Source organism: Pyxicephalus adspersus, chromosome 3 (genome assembly GCF_032062135.1).
Source record: "Pyxicephalus adspersus chromosome 3, UCB_Pads_2.0, whole genome shotgun sequence".
Lineage (NCBI taxonomy): Eukaryota > Metazoa > Chordata > Amphibia > Anura > Pyxicephalidae > Pyxicephalus > Pyxicephalus adspersus.
The window spans coordinates 130,165,442-130,184,203 of record NC_092860.1 but is presented as its reverse complement, the minus strand read 5'-3'; the positions used below and the strand labels follow the sequence as shown (position 1 = coordinate 130,184,203).

The following is an 18,762-nucleotide window of genomic DNA, read 5'->3' as shown; positions in this document are numbered from 1 at the left end:
AGTGTTCCTATTACGTTTTATAGATTGTTCGCATGGCAGGCTGAGAATGCTGCATATATATAGTGCTGTTAATGGAGATACATTTACACGACCGTATACAGGGAGGCATGGTGCCAAACATACTGAGAAATAGCTTTATGGTTTACATACACTTATTGCAGCACTGCTGAACCTTTGTTTGCTCCTCTCAGATGTATATAGAATAAACCACTTTCCTGTTTATGTATAATCATGCATTTGTGTAATGTATGTAGGAAGGAGGAGGTCTTTTGATTCTAAAATTGTGTTTTTCCATTAAAATGGGGAAGTATTAAAATCTCTCTGGTTATGACTGACTTCCTGCCCCGGTGACAACCACTTCCCTCTCTGCTTTCAGTCTGTCTAGTGGCATTAGATAGCAATTTTAGATGTCTGTGGGGTACCACAAACCCCACAGGACTATAGTAAGGTGCGGGTATAGTTTTTCTTCTTTTTTTTTTTTTTTTAAAGGCTTGACAAAAATTCCTTCTACAGCTGGCCAAACCTAATGAAGAACTAAACCTAAATGATGATTCGCCTTTCTGTGATACAATACAGGGCATTACCATCTTTATTCTCTTCTTCCTCCCACAGTCTTTGACCATCTTGATTGGCTGTGCCAGCGTACATTCATCCTTAGCACACACACAAGGGAACCCAAGATTAATGGGATTCCCTGGCAACCAAAGTTGACACTGCACATGCGCAGCTCAGCTTTGACGCCAGAAATTTAGAGCTATCCAGCAGAAAAGACACATTAGTTTTGAAGGAACATCGCCTACCCCTTTCTGTAATATTAGTCCGCCTGGTCATGGAAACTTTAGTTCGACTTTAAATCGAACTTCTTCCCCGATTTCATGTTATAGTAATAATTTATTTTGAAGAAGCAGTAAAAGCACAAACTAGCTCTCATTCATTTCTGTATCTGCAGGCATTGTGTGAGATTCATATTTAACGATTACAATGGCTCTGCAATCACAACCCCTCTCCTTAATATTTTTCATAGAAAGCAGAGTCCTGACAGTTCATAAATATAAACCAAACACTGCCTGTTTCCAAGACATTAGGAACAGACTAAAGTTTCCTTGATTTTTTTAAACTCTTGAAGATGAATTACCTTACCAAGCATGCAGCTAGAAAGGCCAAGGAAGGCTTGTTAAAAGTATGTAAGTAAAGATCTTTAATCTGTTCAACCCAATGGATAAAAAAATAAAGTCTTAGTATTCATTAAATTTAGCTTGGGGATGTAGACTCCCATGGATCACCGCAAAATGTGAGGCCATTATGATCAAAGGTGGCACAGAGAGGTCATAATAGACTTGGCTCTGCCTGTTTGGTGCGGAGTGACGGCAAACCTCATTTTAGCCCAAAAGCACTTCTAGCCCTGCAAGTATCTATGGGATATGTGGTTGGGTAAACACTGAGACAGGCAGACCATAGAGGCATTTCAAGAAGGTAATTAATTTTACAATTAGTGTATTAGAGGGTTTAATACATACTGCTTCAGATACACTTTAGGGTCTTATCTCGAATCCTACCATGGCCAACCTTTATGATAAAATGTCATTAAAAATAATGTGCTTCTCTTCCACCAAAATCTTATCTCGTGAAACTACAGTATATAATGTAGGTAATTTAGGCTACGTACACATGTCATATGATTCTCGTCTGATAATCACCTCAGGTCTACTATCGGACGGGAGTATATAATTGTTATATTAAAAGATTTTCCACTATTTGGTCTATTTTTTTTTTGAATATATGGTCACAGATAATTATATATTTGGTATATTTGCTTTTTTATATAATCATGTTGAAAAACTTTTTTTCAGTATATTCTTGATACTTGATACTATCATTATTATCACTGCTACCAATTGGTTCCTATAAATCCCCCGAGGAAGCGGACTGGATCTGCGTAACGCGTAGTATTACAAATAGTACTAACCTTGCAGCACATTACTGTCTAGGAAGACATAAACTTTATGCATCGACCCCATGTCTGCTTCATTTCAATCTATAATTGAGTTGTGGAACATATGTTTAGTGGCCATACTGGGCCCTTTGACTTTGTTTTTATGTATATGTGCACTTCGTGTTTATTAGAATAGGACTATGTTAAGGACATAAGATTATGAACTTTTTGAAGAGAAAGTGACATGCCCTAGCCTGCATTGTCTTTGCTATATAAATACCTAATAAAATTGGAGGACGTTACTAATAAAGGCACTGGTGAAATAATTTAAATCACACTTCCTTTAAACTCCTGGTGGTGTTTTTGTTTACTTCTTTGTTATAATTTTGAAATGTGGAGGATTGCAGCAAAAATTCACACACACATTTCACTTTTAGGTCACTTGTGCCTGCTTTTTGTTTCCTGGATTTCACAGCTTGGATAAAATCTCTCTCGCCTTTAGCAGGAAATGTTCACGCTACGATTCTTTGTAGTCACAACTCCATTATAATCACAAGGAACTCTCCCAGCCTGTTTCACCTGGCAGGGAACCCTTCCTGTTCCTGTGCTGCTTCAGTTCCTTAGGAATATTTATTTCCACATAACTTTATATTATCTTTGTGACTTTAATCTTCAGGTTCTCCTTTAGAAATTGTGAATGTCTTTGGAAAACCTATTGATAACTTTTTTACAAATTCATTTACAAATTCATTTACAAATGAAAATCCCAAAGGCAGAGTAATGATACATGTTTTATCTTTTATATTTCTTATTATATAGGAAGGATGTAATGTGTAAGGGTCCAGAGTGTGTACATAGAGATCTTTGACTAATTCCAGTGATGTTTCAGGATTCTCTAATGGTTAATGGTTCCTTTTTATATCTTTATTGTTGTGACTTTCAAGCAGTCTTTGTAGCATGTCAGTGGATTTCCATTTGCTGCGTCACATGTTGGTTACAACTTCTTAACTTTTAGATCCCTGTATGTCTTAGGATGGGATGTTCTATATTGTGATAACTAGTGAGTATTTTATTGCTGATTTTTATTCACGGGTGAGGAATACTTCATCCGAGGTTCTAGGCAGTGAACGTTAATATTTCTGAGTGCACCAGATACAAGGACTGAGGCCTCTTACTTGAGCTGGGTGGTCGGTCCAATTTCTAGTGTTGCAGCATATTAAATTTTTTGTGGGTTTATATTTTGTCCGGTTTGCTTATACTTCACTAAGGTGTTTGTCCTTTTATGGTAGTTTTACAATATTGAAGACCTGGGCATTGGGAGCTGCTTGTTGTTTTAGGATGAAACCTGTCTTGATCCCAGATAATGTCTTCATTAAGTGGAGATGAAGTGGTTTAATGTTACTATTACTGTGGTGACTATATTAAACTGAATTAGTACAGGCATGTTTTTGAGAAGTGAATTTTTTCAGCTGTAATCATTAATCAAATGTTACATTTTATTTTAACAAAAAAGTTTTTTTTTATTTCTGTAGCCAAACTGATTATTATGATCTGAAGTGTTAGTGTCTTCTCTGACAAGATTACCAGATACAATACAATATTCTTTAAATACTATAATTACCAAAAATGGTGAGATTTAGAAAAGCTTATTGTTGGGGTTTTCTATATACTTCATTGCAGTAAGCAGCAGCTCCTTGACACGTGATGTCAGTGTGAATCATTGGATGTAAAACTGGTTCCCATTCATCCTGATAGCTGTTTGTCAGCGTTCTTTTAATTAGTCTTGAAAAATCCAGAAACTGCCCAATAAATGGATTGTTGTATTGGCAATAAGTGTGAATAGTCAGTGATGTTTAAATGATGGAAATAGATGTCTACAGAGCGTTTGACTGATGTATCGCAAAGGATGCAGCACCATGCTTGCAAATAATTCACACTTTATTTAAGTCATATAGACCTACAGTAGGTAGTAAATGCTTTACTTCTGTAATTGGAGAGCTTTAGTAATCCCCATTAAGGTAAACTTTGCACACCATATTACTGCTCTAATGAAAACACTTTTTGTAGTATAATCCAGATGAAATCTATGAATGTCAGATTGCATAACAGCTAAACTGGATTTAACAACTACTATAATGTAATTCCTTAGAATTCTTTATGTTTTTTCTATGTGGAATCTGTCATTTTAACATTGTTTTATTTTATTACAAATGAAGTTTATCAGGAGGCAGTACATTTTTGCTGACCTCAATACTGAGGTATTGCTTCCAATTCCTTAGTCCTGGAATTATTACCTGTTGTTTCTAGCAGTGAATCTTTTCCCACTTCCACTTCTATTCATAGTTAGACTTCCTAAAGCTACATACACACGTCCAATGGTTCTCCCCCATAATTGGCTCAGGGCCGATATCAGATGAGAATCTGGCGTGTGTACAGCGCCCATCCTCCATGGTCCGAACAACCGTCCTGGCCGATCCACCAACGATCCTAATGCAAGGGAAGGGGTAGAGTGCACAGTGGGGTTACGCGCTGTCCACAGCCCCCCCCCCCCTCTGCATATATCAGAATGGTGCTGTATGTACATTGCTTGTTCGGCATTGTGCAGTGCTAGTCGTTGGAAAGGATCCTGAAAGATCCTTTTCCAACGACTATAATTGCACGTGTGTATTCAGCTTAAGTCTTCCTGAAACTTCCAGAGTTTTTGCCACGTGTCCTTTCCTCTGAAGTTCTTTTCCAGCCTTATGTCATCAGATGTCATTGGCGTTTGTGTAATTTGTTACAAATAGAATGAGAATTCAACCACCTGTACACCTAAACTCAGGTGATGAGGTGTGTAAAGTTATGTAAAAACGTCTTGTTATCCAACCTACCTCTAAATATGTTGTAAAGCAACAAAGTGTAGAAATCACCTGTTTCTTTTTTATATCTTAAAAACATAAAGCTCTTTTAGTTGTTTTATTGCTAAAAATTATAAAATTCTTATGGTACATGCGATCCCTAACTGCATGGCATTTAGTTTGTACGGTGCTGATTTAATGAAAGTTGCAGTTTTAAGTTATAGAAAAAGGTTTTTTATAATTGGGTAAAATTGGGAAAAATGAATTTAAGAATTCTCTGCTTGTGTTCACTTTGCTTTTCCTGGATGTTGCTTCATGTTCCTTCAGTGCTGGCTATGTGATTTAAGCCCTTATCTGAAGCGTGTACCTAGCCTGATTCTCGTCCGAAAATCGCCTCAGGGCTGATATCAGACAAGAATCTGGTGTGTGTACAACGCTCATCGTTTGTCGTTTATGAATCCATCCTGATCCACGAACAAGCGTAATGGAAGTGAAGGGGAGAGTGCACAGCGGGGTGCCGCTCTGTCGTTCTCCCCTCCCTTTCTTCCCTCTCACTGGTATTTCAGGTATGAATCCTGGATAACCAAAGCACTGCCATAATCAACGTCTCTGCTTATAGTGGAGCAGAAGATTTTGAATAGATAATTTTTTACTGAAGTGTTCATCTGCTGGAAAGTCATGTGTGTGAGTGCACCTGTCAGCTCGCCCACTCAAAAAAAGTGCACTGAATCCTTGATCAGCTGTTTCAGGATTTTATATATTTTTTTTTGTTTTGTCTAGAGCTGGGCTTTAAGTGTACCTGTTGTTTTTGCTATTAGAGTTTAAGTGGTTTTCAGACACTACAATCTGAGTGTTTAACTGAAAAAAACTACTTACAAAAATTACATAATTCAAATTCTATATATATATTTATTTATTGTTTTAGCAACTTTGTTGCAGCTACAAATCTGGCTGCTTATTTGTTTAGATAGCAACTGGATATACTATTTCTCCATGCAGCCACAAAATCTGCTGCCATAACCATCAGTAGCTGTATTGGAAAACAAACCGCCTCAGTGGCTGGCTTGCTGCAAATGCTGCTAATAGACACCACAATCTGCTGGAATCGCAGTGATATAGATCAAAAGAAAGTCCATACATCTCTGTGCCAATAGTTATGTGTTCGACACATGTGTACAGCTGTGTTGGGGACTGGACTTCAGCATGTAGAAGTGGAGAAATGAACATAAATGTGGTCAGTGGTTGTTAAAACAGAAATAAATCTTTTTTTCTATTCGTGTATCATTGCAGGCAATAAATTTTGCTAATTAGTTTAGATTGTCTGGCCTTGTGCAGTAATATGAGTATAAGGCCTAAATTATTATAATGGTGCAGGCTGACTCAAATATTTAGTTTTACACCCTTGCTTGGTTTACTTTTTCTATGTCTGGCACTTTAATTATAACGTCAGATCAGCAACAGACTTCATCTGAGTTCTGTTAACTTCTGAATGTCACACCGTGCACCATTACAAGCTGGGTGTGAGATCAAGCAGATGCCATGGCATAAACTCATATGTCCGGAGGCTCCCATTCTGTCCTATACTTTGTACAGCCTCCTCCAGTTCATTATACTGCTTAGCCGAATGTGTAAAAATCCAGTAACCTGATTTTAGATGTCCTGCATGGATGGCCCACAGGTTCATTAATTAACAGTCATGGAATGACTGTTCTTTTCTTTTTGTATTTTAAGGAAATGTGTAAGAGATTGGGCTCCCCAATATTGATCACTCTCCTAGTAATGTTCTTTTCTTGGCTCTCCTGTTTGTCTAATGATTGCAGAATGTTTCAGTGACCCCTTAGCAGACTCTCTCTTCCTTGTCATTGAGATGCCTATACAGAAAGTAGAATGATAGGAGAGTGCCACCATTATAAAGCTCACCTTTCCTCACTACAACAAAACATGAGTATTTTTGCCTGTGGCCCACATGAGAGAAAACTATCATCACCTTCTTCCTAGACAACCTGAGAAGAAAGATCTCCACCATAGTGACAGATGGCAATACACACCTGCCAGAGGCTTTACCCTTTCTCACTCTTTCCAAAGCAAATGATAAAGTTTTGCTTTGGACTAAGTGTTGGCATCTTGTCCACAATTGGTAGTTTTGTAATCTAAGTTTCCTGAGCAGGGATAAGTTTTTTTAGGCCTAGCTTGGAAAGTAATGGCGTGCTCATGTACTGGAGACTGCTGTATGTGTAATGATTGGGAACCATACTGTGTGGTTTCCAATCATTAGACCTGGAGCGATCATTGTGTGTTAAGTCACTGTGTTAGAAGTGCTGAGGTATCCAATAATAGTGATTGCAGGATGAGGGTCTGCAGATGGCACTGACTGTGCACAGAGAATGTAGTATAGTAATGGGGGTATTTACACAAGGCAGAGGGTAGCTTAGCAGAGTTTAGCCTCTTATGGCAAGTCTAATCTCAAAATTGAGAAAAAGATAGGCCTTCTGAATTGTTCAGAAATTCAGTAAAGCCAAATCTAGATCCTTTTGGAGTCTTTTAGGTAGGACCTTGTAAAAGCGTAAAAAGGCTGAAAATTGTCCCGCTACCTGAGAGTAGGGAGGAATCGCATAGAAATGCTGCATTCTGATAGCTCTGGCTAAAGTTTAAGCCTAAATATTTATTTATTATTAAAGGACAATAGAATTTGTTGACATTGAAAATGCATGGTACTGTAAAATATTACTTAACATTTTTTCTTTCTGTTTCTCTAGATCCTTTAATTTCCTTGAGTCCGCCATGTCTTACAGAAGAGGACCGTTTTAGTTTTGAAGCAATCCGAACAATTCACAAACAAATGGATGATGACAAAGATGGTGGCATTGAAGTTGAGGAAAGTGTTGATGTGAGTAGAATTATTATCTTCCAAACACGAGGACAGGTGGTGCATCATCGGACCTAACGTCTTATATGTGGCTGTCGTACTGGTGATATTATTGTTCATTGTTAATAGTCATATTCAAGCTGTATGAGATGCATTGCTAAAATATCTGCCATTCTGGCTTGTTACTGCTCCTTATAGTTACATGTATATGTGTGTGTACATGCAGTGTTGAACCCAGTTTTTTTTTAAAGCTGGTTGGGGAGAAATTCTAGGCGGGTGGCAGCCCCTATATTGTGACCCAACTCTTCAGTAACCACCCAAAAACAGCCGGGTGGTGCACCCAGCTAAAAGGGGCTGGGGAGAACAGTGACACGTGTGTGTGTGTGTGTGTGTGTGTGTGTGTTTGTGTGTATGTATGTATGTATGTATGTATGTCTGTGAACATAATAAATAACATATATAAACAGGTGGAGCAATTAATGTAATGATCACCAATGGTCATATACATTTCATTGGAGTTTTTTATCATTTCAAAAACGTAATGCCTTTTTCTGCGCTTGGCCATCCCGTATGATTTGTTCTTGTTCTGGGTCTGAGAATATGCATGTACAGAAATTAATGGAGGATTTTTTTGTGCCGTACATTCTGTTCTGGCATACAGTGATGTGAACAGCAACCATAGAGGTGGATGGTAATTGCTTGTGCGGTTGTAAAAGATGCTTTCTGCTTTGGTTTTTGTAGAGAAATTTACGAATGTAGATAAAGCTCCAGGATATTGTACAATATTGTGATTTAAATGCATGCATTTGAGGGTCTCACTTGAGAAAGCTTCCAGTCCAAAGTATTTTCATCTAAGTAGCTCTCTGAAGGCAGTGGCAGGTAAATTGAAAATTCTTTGCAGATTATTGCTGTATCTGTTGCCAAGTCTGCAATATGTTTGTTCTAAACCTTCCAAATCAGCTTATGGTCTTAATACCCCGGTTATGAATTGTAATATTAAGGGGGTGTAAAACATTTGGTAGCAAAATAGACCCTGAATTAAAGGCACAGTCCATCCAAAAGTTATCATTTTTAAAAAACACATTCATGTTTCAATACATAAAATATAGTAAGAAGCCCCTCAAAGCAAATCATTATCCATAAAGAGCAAAACATGTTTGCTGCCCTATCAGTGGCCTATACTTGTTACCTCATAACATGGAAAGGGGGGCAGAATCCACATCCCTGTGTAATCACAGAATAAAGAAATTAGAGTTTACCCATGACTGCTACTATTTGAAGGAAGGAAAGTTAAATATAGGTTGTGTTGTCAGCTAACAGGAAGTTGGAAGTACACTGAATGTCTGGTAGGTCAAAAAAGGTATCACATGTAAATGTGCCTGCATTGTATCCTTCCCTGACATGCATTTTTTTTTTTTAGTAAATTAGGATGTGATGTGTTGGCTTTTAACTTATTGCACCCATTGTTTGTCATGATCTAGCTGAATACAGAAAGGTTGAATACAGGAGGCACATCTATCACTTGGTGTGATTTTTTTTTGTCCAGATCCGAGCAGCTTTCAAGGTGCTTTAAACTTATCGTTCTGTGCCCATAGAAAACAGATGTTTGTCCATTGTATGCACCCTTTCTGTATTATTTTATGTGATTTTATAGCATTTTATCTTCTTTTACCAATTCTGCAGAGACAGACTTCTGTTCCCCTATTTTGTGCTGCACTTTGGCGGTCTGTGTCAAGGTTCCCGCAGCCGCTATGGTTCTTATGATTCGCTATGATTGCTAGGTCATCAGATATCAGGAAACCTCTACAAGCTTCTTAGAATCATTCTTGTATTGCTGTGAATGTTTTCATAAAGAAAAGAAACACAATCTGTGATTTTTATCTTGTAATATATTTCATTACATTGACTTATATTTTTTTTGGCCGATTCATCACTTTGCAAGCTGTGGGAAATTTGGGGAACATTCTATATTGCTGGATGTAAAGTGATTTTATCTGAGTTTTATAACAGGGCGGTCATGGGTGTTGAGTTTGTTAGTAGTGGATATCTCATATTAGATTATCATATTAACAGTTTACAATTAAATTGTCAATTAAAATGTAGCTAACAAAAAAGAAAAAGGAAAAAAAGGGAAATGGTCCTCTAAGTGCTTTGCAAGTACATTAAAATTCACCTTTGCAGATTTACCATTCAGTTTTCTGATGTAAATCCTATTAAAGAGAACGTTCCATACTCAAAAGAAAGCTGCTAATTAACCAGAAAGGGAGTTTCTCACCAATTTCATTTGCAGGGTAAGCCTAAAATATAACTTGAATGCAAGGGCAGACTTCTTGGAAAATCGTCAAGCCAATCACACAAGCAGAAAATGACATTTCTGGTGGCTTTCTGTTATTACATTGGACCATCACTCATTTAACATAAAGTTTGTGTTTTGCTGCAATAAATATATGGTGAAAGGACTGAATATTAGATCTTAATGGGATTTCTGCCTGTCACTTTACACAAGTTGCTGTCAGTATTCATTAAGCTATCCACATGCTGCAAGTAGTAATAAAGCCTGCTAGAATTGTTTTTTTAAAATATTACTCATCTCTATCATAAAATTTGTGATTTAACCTTCCCAATCTAAAAGCTGGAGGGTACTGTAAACGCTTCAGCAAAGTGTGGCAAAATGTTTCAAATCTTTCTGTGCTTAGTATTCCTCTACCAGCTTGTGTTTTACTGTTCTGGAGAAAATGCTGCTTTAGGCTTTCTTCGGTGCTGGTGACATGTCTGAAGGCTTAGTGACTAAAGACCTTTTAATCTTTTTACAAACAGTAAGATTAAGTAGACTTAAAGAGGAAGTAAATTCAAAAAAAGGCCAAAAAAAAAAATACACCTACCTTCAATCCCACAGTGCAGTCGATCGGTCCGGAGGTGTCTTCCATCGGGTCCTGCGTCGTCCAGGTATCCGTCTTCGGGACCATCTACTCCTTATCTTCTGGGTTCTTCTTCCTACATCACCCGACCCAGGCGCAAGATTGGGTGACCTAGTTGGGGGGGAAAAAAACTTGCAGCTTTTTTTTTTTTTTTTTTAAAGAAAGGGCTTCTTCTGCCCATGGCCGACATGCACAGAAGGAGCACCCAAGAGCCTCCCGGGATGCGTGGCGTAGGTATCCTGTGAGGTTTGAGCTCCCATACATTCCCATACTTTAAGAATTAGTGGGCGGTTCTGAACCCCCCCTTTTTTTTTTGAAACGGTTGTTACACATTTAAAAAAAACCAACACACAGAACTTTTACTTGACTTGAAAAGGTTGTCTACACTTTAACTTTCCTTTAAACAGCGATTCTATGCTTAGACTTTGAGCTTTGTAACTAGTGATTAGAGCCTTGAAGAGCAAAAGTTAGAAAGTATTTTTTATACTTTATTCTTTAACATTCATTTTTAAAATGCATTTCCAATGATTGTAAAACTGCAGTTTATTTAATGTGGTGATCCTTCCACTAAAATCCGTGTTCAGGCTCTTTTTCATACAGCTTCTGGCAGAGAACACAAGTCATTGTTTCAACACACAATATGCAGACATGGTCACCAACAGTAATCCTGGCCTAATTTATGTGTGGTGTTCCCCCCCAACCCCTTATATCTGGGTGCACCACTCTGTACGTTTCAGTAACCACCCGGCTGTCCATGAGTGGTTACTGAAATGTTGGGTGACACTACCGGGGCCACCACCTGCTTGCAGCTTCCTCCCACCCAGTTGAAAAACATTTCTGGAGAGAATACTGTCGTGGAACCATCACTTAGACAAGAAGTGGCTACAGGAAAACTGCATTTAAAGGGTAACCAACAGTAAATACACATATAAGGATCCATTTTAATGGAGTCATAAAAAATGTTTGTTTCTGTGCCACAAAGCTTTAGGGTTTTTTTATTAGGGTGTTAAAAATACTATTGCAGTACCATCATACACTGCAATGAATTATTGCCATGGCAATAGTTTTTTTCATGGCCCCTACTTAAGTGCCACGCAGTCCTGAAGAATTCTAATAGGTCCCAGATTTGCCACAACTTCTACATGAATACTCTGCATGTGTTCTCCAGCAGAATACATAGGACTTTTGGGTATTAGGGGGCATGTGACTTCCTAATCACACGTCCTTAGTACTTTCATATGAAGGGAAGATGCCACTGATCCATCCAGGCTCTGACACTGGCCGACATCAGGTATTTTCACAGACCCTGGCAGAATGTCTGTTCAGAACAGATGGTATCTGCATTACTCTCTTGTATCAGAAATCTAAAGTAATACGACTTGTTGGCAGTCATTGATGTAGTGTTTGTAGACCGACTAGAAGTTTATTGGGCGCAAAGCACAGTAGATCCCCTTTAAATTGAAGGTATCATTCTGTCAAGTGTATGGCCTGTTTTTTTCCTGCTCAGATTTCAGTTTACTAATATACCCTCATGTCATTCCCTATTACATCAAGACAGGTTATAGGATACTCAGGTTGGTTTTGTTCATTATTACGTCTTTCTGAAACATGGGTCATATTTTGCCTATGCAAATACAGTATACAATAAAGAACACCTGTTCAAATATTTACCTATAGGCAAACTTTTACCTTTCTAAAATAAGCCATGTCTTCAAACCCTATGTCTGATAATAGGAGGATGTTTCTATTTTAAAAGCTAATCATTTCTGTGTGTAAAAAAAAAAAAAACCTTGGGAGAAGCTATTATTTGTTGGCTTACCAGATACGCATTATTTTAATTGATGTCACAAATTGTCCAGACTAGTATGGCAGAGCTACCTTAGGCTACGTACACACGTCAGATGATTCTCGTCCGATTATCACTTCAGGACTAGTATCGGACAAGAATCTGACGTGTACAGCACTCGTCCGATGTCGTTCATTAATCCGCCCTGGCAGATCCACAAACTACGAACGATCGTAATACAAATGAAGCGGGGAGAGCGCAGCAGAGTGCTGCTTTGTTGTTCTCCCCTCTCCATAGAGCAGAACAGTGCGGTATGTACTGCACTTGTTTGTGCATCTTTCAGTCTTTTTTTGTTGGAAAGGATTGTGAAAGATCATTTACAATGACAAAAATCAAACGTGTACGCAGCTTTTACCGGTGTATTTCAAGTCTGGACAAATCCTGGTTATTGTTTTTTGTGATTAATAGGCATCATAGTAGAAGTCTTTGGGCAGCTACCTCTAATTCCTAGGTCCCATGGTTTTAGCAATTTTTACCGGCATTCTTAAATATTGAACACCTTTCTACTCGTGCCATACCACATACTGGCACACTGTCATATTTGGCATTAATAGGATTGGAAGAACATCATAGAGAGATCAAATATATGGCCAGGATGTGAGTAAGGCTATGTACAGTTTAGATGATTCTCGTCCGATTATCCCCTCAGGGCTGATTGCGGACGAGAATCTGGCATGTGTATAGCGCTCATCGTCTGCTGTTCCGACAACCATCCGAGTGGATCAACGAATGATCGTAATGAAAGAGAAGAGAAGGGGAGAGAGCGCAGTGGGGTGCTGCTCGCTCGTTCTCTCCCCTCTATAAAGCAGCGCTGTTTGTACAGCACTCATTCATGCATCTTTCAGTCTTATGTCATGAAATATCCTTTCCAACGACAATTATTGCACATGTGTATGCAGTCAATCAAAAAGAGCAAAATATGTCCCAACCTGAAGTGAAAGGAAAGGAGCCAGTACAGAATTATGGAAGTACCTATGAAATGGACAGAGATCTGACAGAATTAGGTTTGGGAAGTTTTGACACCCTCCTTCAGTGGTTTAACTTTCTGCAAACTTCTGTTGACTGTTGTCCATTGTGACACCCTGGCATGTTGGGTTTGTGGGGGTGGAGGTTGTGTAATGAACCTCTGTATATAAAAAGGTAAAGGATAGTTTAACACAACAAGCCTCATGAATCAAAAAAATTGGAGTCACAATACCAGTATATGTGTGTGGCTGTTGTGTTTCTTATACAGACACATCTTACTAGTTTTAAAGCCGATGTTTAGCTTATATTACGTTCAAATTGTTCAATTATGTGCATCCCAGCTAAATGTTTTAATACTTTTATACAAGTTTTTACAGCTATCCCTGGCTCCAATAGAGAGATTTCCTTCTCTTTACCTAGGAAATTGTGTAATAGTATTCAGTATGTTCATTATTGTTTCACATGCCTTTCATGTTTTATCTCCATATGTCTACCGAGACCCAGCTGTCCAGCAGAATTGTATCGATGGGTTTGGCTCCTCTTTTGAAATTGCTAGTAGTTCTTACAATGATCACTTTTTATTCACAGGGTTTAAATCTTAAAATATATGAGCAGCCACATTTTCTGTTTATCATAGTGCAGGGAAATGTTAAAACCCCTATCAGGTAACTTTTTTCCCTGCACTCTGCGAGGGAAATTTTTCTTCTCTTTCTGTAGTAAAGATGCAAAAGGAAGTTAGAGGAAATCTTTCCAAAATGAAGCACATCTTTCATCCAAGGGAGTTATCTGTAGAAAGGGAATTACCATCACCTAAAGCTCTGATAAAAAATAACTGTTGGATTTCACCTCCCTTATAGTTAGAGTGACAGTGTGTACCAAGAAAAATAAAGAGGGTAAAACGCCAAATGTAAGACTACATACACAGCTGCAATTTTCATTGCTGGAAGCTGTTTCATGAAGGTTTCCAGTGGCAAAACAGTGACAGATGAATTAATGAACACTGTACATGTGGAGAGGAGAACAAGCAAGCTGCACCCTGCTGAGCTCTTCTCCATTGACATATATAGCAGCTTGGCCGTCCATTGATCCTGTATCTGTTGGTAAGTTGGGGGACCACTGTACACATACATATCTATTGTACCCAGAAAGTCCCACCTGTTTTTTTCTTTTTTCACAGACTGCTGTACACACATTAGATCCTCACATGACTGGCCAGCTTAGCAAAGCCAATCCAAGACCTGACTGATGGAATTATAAGTCTCCATGTATTTTCTTGTTGTGCATTAATATTAAAGTGGAACTGAACCTGCAATACTCACCTTTTCTGCTGCACGGCAAAGCCACCTTCTTTTGTTGCCTTTACCTGAAAAGGATCTTTGGCTGCCTTAACTGGCTGGGCCAGGATGCTGTAACTCCTGTGCATGTGCGTGGGAGTTCATTCATTCCTGGCATGAAGAGAAGCCGGAATTGTCGGGATAGCCTGAGGAGCAATGACCCTCACCAACCTTTGTCAGCTGGGAAGGCGATCAGGCAGGTAAAAGCAGTTATTGCAGAAAGATATCGCCTGTTCCTTCTGCAAACACCACCAGTATGAATCACTAAGTGGACAAAGTGGGACTTTAGTTTCACTTTAAGGCAGATAAAAGTTTAGGTAAAAACATTATTACACCTTACACATAAATACATACAAACACATGCCATGTTTCTATTGTGGTGTTTTGTCAAACTTCACACTAGGTGTGAATGTAGCCTCAGACCATGGGGTGTTTTTATTTTATAATTTCCTCAGATGTATAAAATGTCGTTATATTTGTGTTACAAGTGACATGTAGTATGATATAGCTATGTTTGTGGGGGGAAAGACTCACTGAATGTCAAGAATGTGGAATTTGTATCATTTTCTTGTTTGATATTCTGAGTAATGTGTGCCAGTAAGCAGGCAGTAGCTAATACTAAATGGTATGATTCATCCAGTTATTTGGGAGCCAGTGATCGGTGCCTTTAATACTTGGCAGAATTTTTGACATTCTAGACTGTAGTGGAGCTGTTGTAGTAGGCCATGCTATATCATTTTCTGCTAATGCTTCATGGTTTGGCCTGGAATGCAATGATCATACAAGTCTACTGTGTCTGCATTGACAGGCACTTCTAGGCTGCTGTGTGTGTTTGCCCACTTTAATTTCACATTCCAAATGGCATTCATTACTCTTAAATCATAGGTGTTACAAAGGATATATTATCCATGCCTAAAGCATTTAGTTAGAATGATTGATTTCTATACACGTACATCCAGGTCATTCAATTACACTGGTCTGTACTGTACCAGTCACATCAGTTATTTGGCTGTATTGGCGTTGGAAATATTACTTCCCATACTGTGTTGAATGCAGAATTTTTTTAAGCCAGGTGTGAAGAAATTGTATTGTAATGTATTGTTATCAAACGCTTTGGTAACCATCAAAAAACACCCGGGTGGTGCGCCCGGCTAAAAGTGGCCGGAGAGAACACTGGCATATATGAGCCCAATCGGAGTAAACTTTTAAAAAATGTCTTTCTTGTTGAAGGTGGCATTCCATTCCTGTTCTGTCAGCCCACTAACATCTGAGAGGTATATTTGTAGCCCTTATCTATACTTAACCATGCTGGACTAGATTTATAAGTAAGTCACTGTCTAACATATGATTTTAGGAATTAAGTATTTTGAGGCCGATAAATAATTGAAGAGCCTGCTTTTAGTGGAAAGATTCATCTCATGCTGCTACTACTATCTAGTGTCCCAAAGCTATGTGCCATAAAATATCTCCTCCTTTATCCCAAAATAAAGTACTGTCTCTAATAGAAGCTGCCTTTTCATTTTAAGGCTGTGAATTTAGGTTGAGCTTTTCTTGTAAACTCAGTCACTAGGCCATGCCTTACTACGGCTCTTGGGAGTTAAGGTATTGCAATGTTCTTTAGGAGATAGGTATTCTAGATTTGTATTTTGTCTTCTATTGGGTGTCATGAAATACTCATCATATCTATATATATCTCTATATATATCAGTTATAATCAGCCTAGGACTTCTGTGATGAGTTTCTGATGACACTTAATTTATTGATATTATATGATAGATATAGATCAGGGGTGTCAAACCCAAATACACAGTTAGCCAAACTTAAAAAAACTGAAAATAGCACCGCTACTACAATTCCCCGCGTCAAGAAAAGAGTCCAATGCGGTTCTTAATGTTATAAGTGGCTGGAAATCCTCCCTCTTCAGTAAAATAGCACTGCTACTACAATTCCCTGCGTCTTTAAAACAGTCCAACGGGGCCACGCATAGGCAGAGAGGCTGTTGGTCTATAGACGCAAGTGATGCCGCTACTACAATTCCCGGCATTACTTGCTTCTATAAAACAGTCCAATGCGGGGCCACGCATAGGCAGAGAGGCCGCTGGTCTATAGAAGCGAGTGATGCCGGTAATAGTAACGGCACTATTTCAATGCAGCGGCGGGCCAGCTGCAGTTCATATTTAGGATTTCTTTGGGAGCAAAAAAAAAAAAAAAGGGCCAGAGTTTGACACTCCTGATAAAGATAGATAGATATATCTCAAACTGCTTGCAATGGTCAAAACCAGAAATAATTTTCTTGCACACACAGAAAATACGTTAGAGCTTATAGGATCCATTTAAGTAGTTTTCAAGTAAAAACTTTTATCATTGCAGAACAATCCAGTTACAAAGATTTTCTGTATTGACTGCCACCGCTAACCTCATGAGTACATGCTATTGATTAGAGCCCTTTCTGCTGCACTTATATGGTTCTTATCTATCCTGCCTCTTTCTACTTGCTGTAATTAAATGACGCTTCAGGGTTCTGTGAAGCCGTTAATGTCATAACCGTGTATTTCTGGAACCCGCTGCATGAGTGGTCACAGCTGGTCACCAGATGAAAGCCATGCACTATGCTGGGGTTACTTGCTTCATGGCTTCATGGTCTTTTCATTGTGGACATTTTTCATGAAATACTTCCCAATACTTGTGTCAACATTGCACAATTTAATTTTGTGTCCAAATATAACGAATATTTATTCTGCTTTATACTACTTTGTAATACTATTTAATACTGGCTAAGGACACTTGTAAGTCATTTCTCCAAGTGACCAATTACCCGTCTCTGTCTCAAAGCTTCATGAATCATTTATACAGTTGCTTGACATATCAGTTTTTTATTTTTAGGCCGCTTCTGCATGATATTTAATGCACTTTATGATATTAAACTTATTTTGGTTTCCCTTTCATGCTTCCCAGCTAGCTACAAAGTAAGTTTTCATTGTGTGTATGTGCTCTTCATGTCCCTCATACATGTCCTTCAGTGTATGTTAATGGTGTGACACATTGCATCATGACAATGTTTTTTTTTTTTTTTTTTTAATGATTAGACTCTTAGGGCCTGTTCCCACTATATGTTAGCAGTGTGCTCACACAAGCTTTACTCTGCATTAGTTTTGGCAGACCATTACACATAATTATAGTTCATCATGTTGTGAAGCCAGCAACGTGACTTCAGTGGTGCACTTAGGATGCCATTAACAATAAATGGCAACACAGCGCATACAACACACTAGTGGGAACAAGCCCTTTATGTAAGTACTTGGGTACACAGACACTTGTCAGATTCTCTGTTTTTCAGCTATAAGTCAATGGGAATGTGAAAACATCTAGTAATCGCTTAGGAGATGCCACCAAAGGTGTTTAGAGGGGTCATAGACACTCAAATACAAACTGTGTACTGCAGAAAGCATGTTCATTTGCTCATCTATACAAGTCTTCAACTTGCAGTTGTGAGTGTGTGAGTGCATATGTTTATAAATATAAATTATTTAGTATAAGTAGTCACCTCATGGTACCATATTCCTCATGAAAGTCGATCCTTATACAATGCGGCCAGAACAACCACTGTTTTTTAGATGGGGTATACATCAGAATTCTTCTCGCTGCCATTCAGAATTGGTGATCAGGTATCTCAGAATGTCTCGATCTATTCTGGACAAACTAAGAAATTAATTCTACTTGCCTAAGTCCCAAAAAATATAAGCTTGCTACAGTTAAAAGGACTTGTGCAGATTAAAACAATTGATTAGCTTAGTAAATGACCGAATGCAGATTTTCAATATATTTGTTGTTTACCAAGAGGAACTCTTGAAATCACTTTTTGGTTTCTGGGATCCCCTGCTAAGCCTAGATCAATGTGTATATGTACACAGAACAATAGAAAATCCAATAAAGAAAACAATAATAACATTGGGGAACAATTTTGAACAAATTTTTTGTTGACCTCAATTTTTAAGCTTATTTACACTAAAATAGGTATGCTGATTCTAAAAGGGCAGTTTTCTTCTATCAGGTCAGGTTTTT

The 18,762-nt window shown here is 38.3% G+C and overlaps 1 protein-coding gene across 2 annotated transcripts in view; it reads left to right on the top strand.

The window, feature by feature from the left end:
• STIM2 (stromal interaction molecule 2) overlaps window positions 1–18,762 on the top strand; it is a 58,345-nt gene that overhangs the window by 10,674 nt on the left and 28,909 nt on the right. For both annotated transcript variants that reach the window (XM_072406354.1, XM_072406355.1), the window contains exon 2: window positions 7,527–7,657. In XM_072406354.1, coding sequence (XP_072262455.1) covers window positions 7,527–7,657 — 131 coding nt within the window. The remainder of the gene's footprint in view (window positions 1–7,526; window positions 7,658–18,762) is intronic.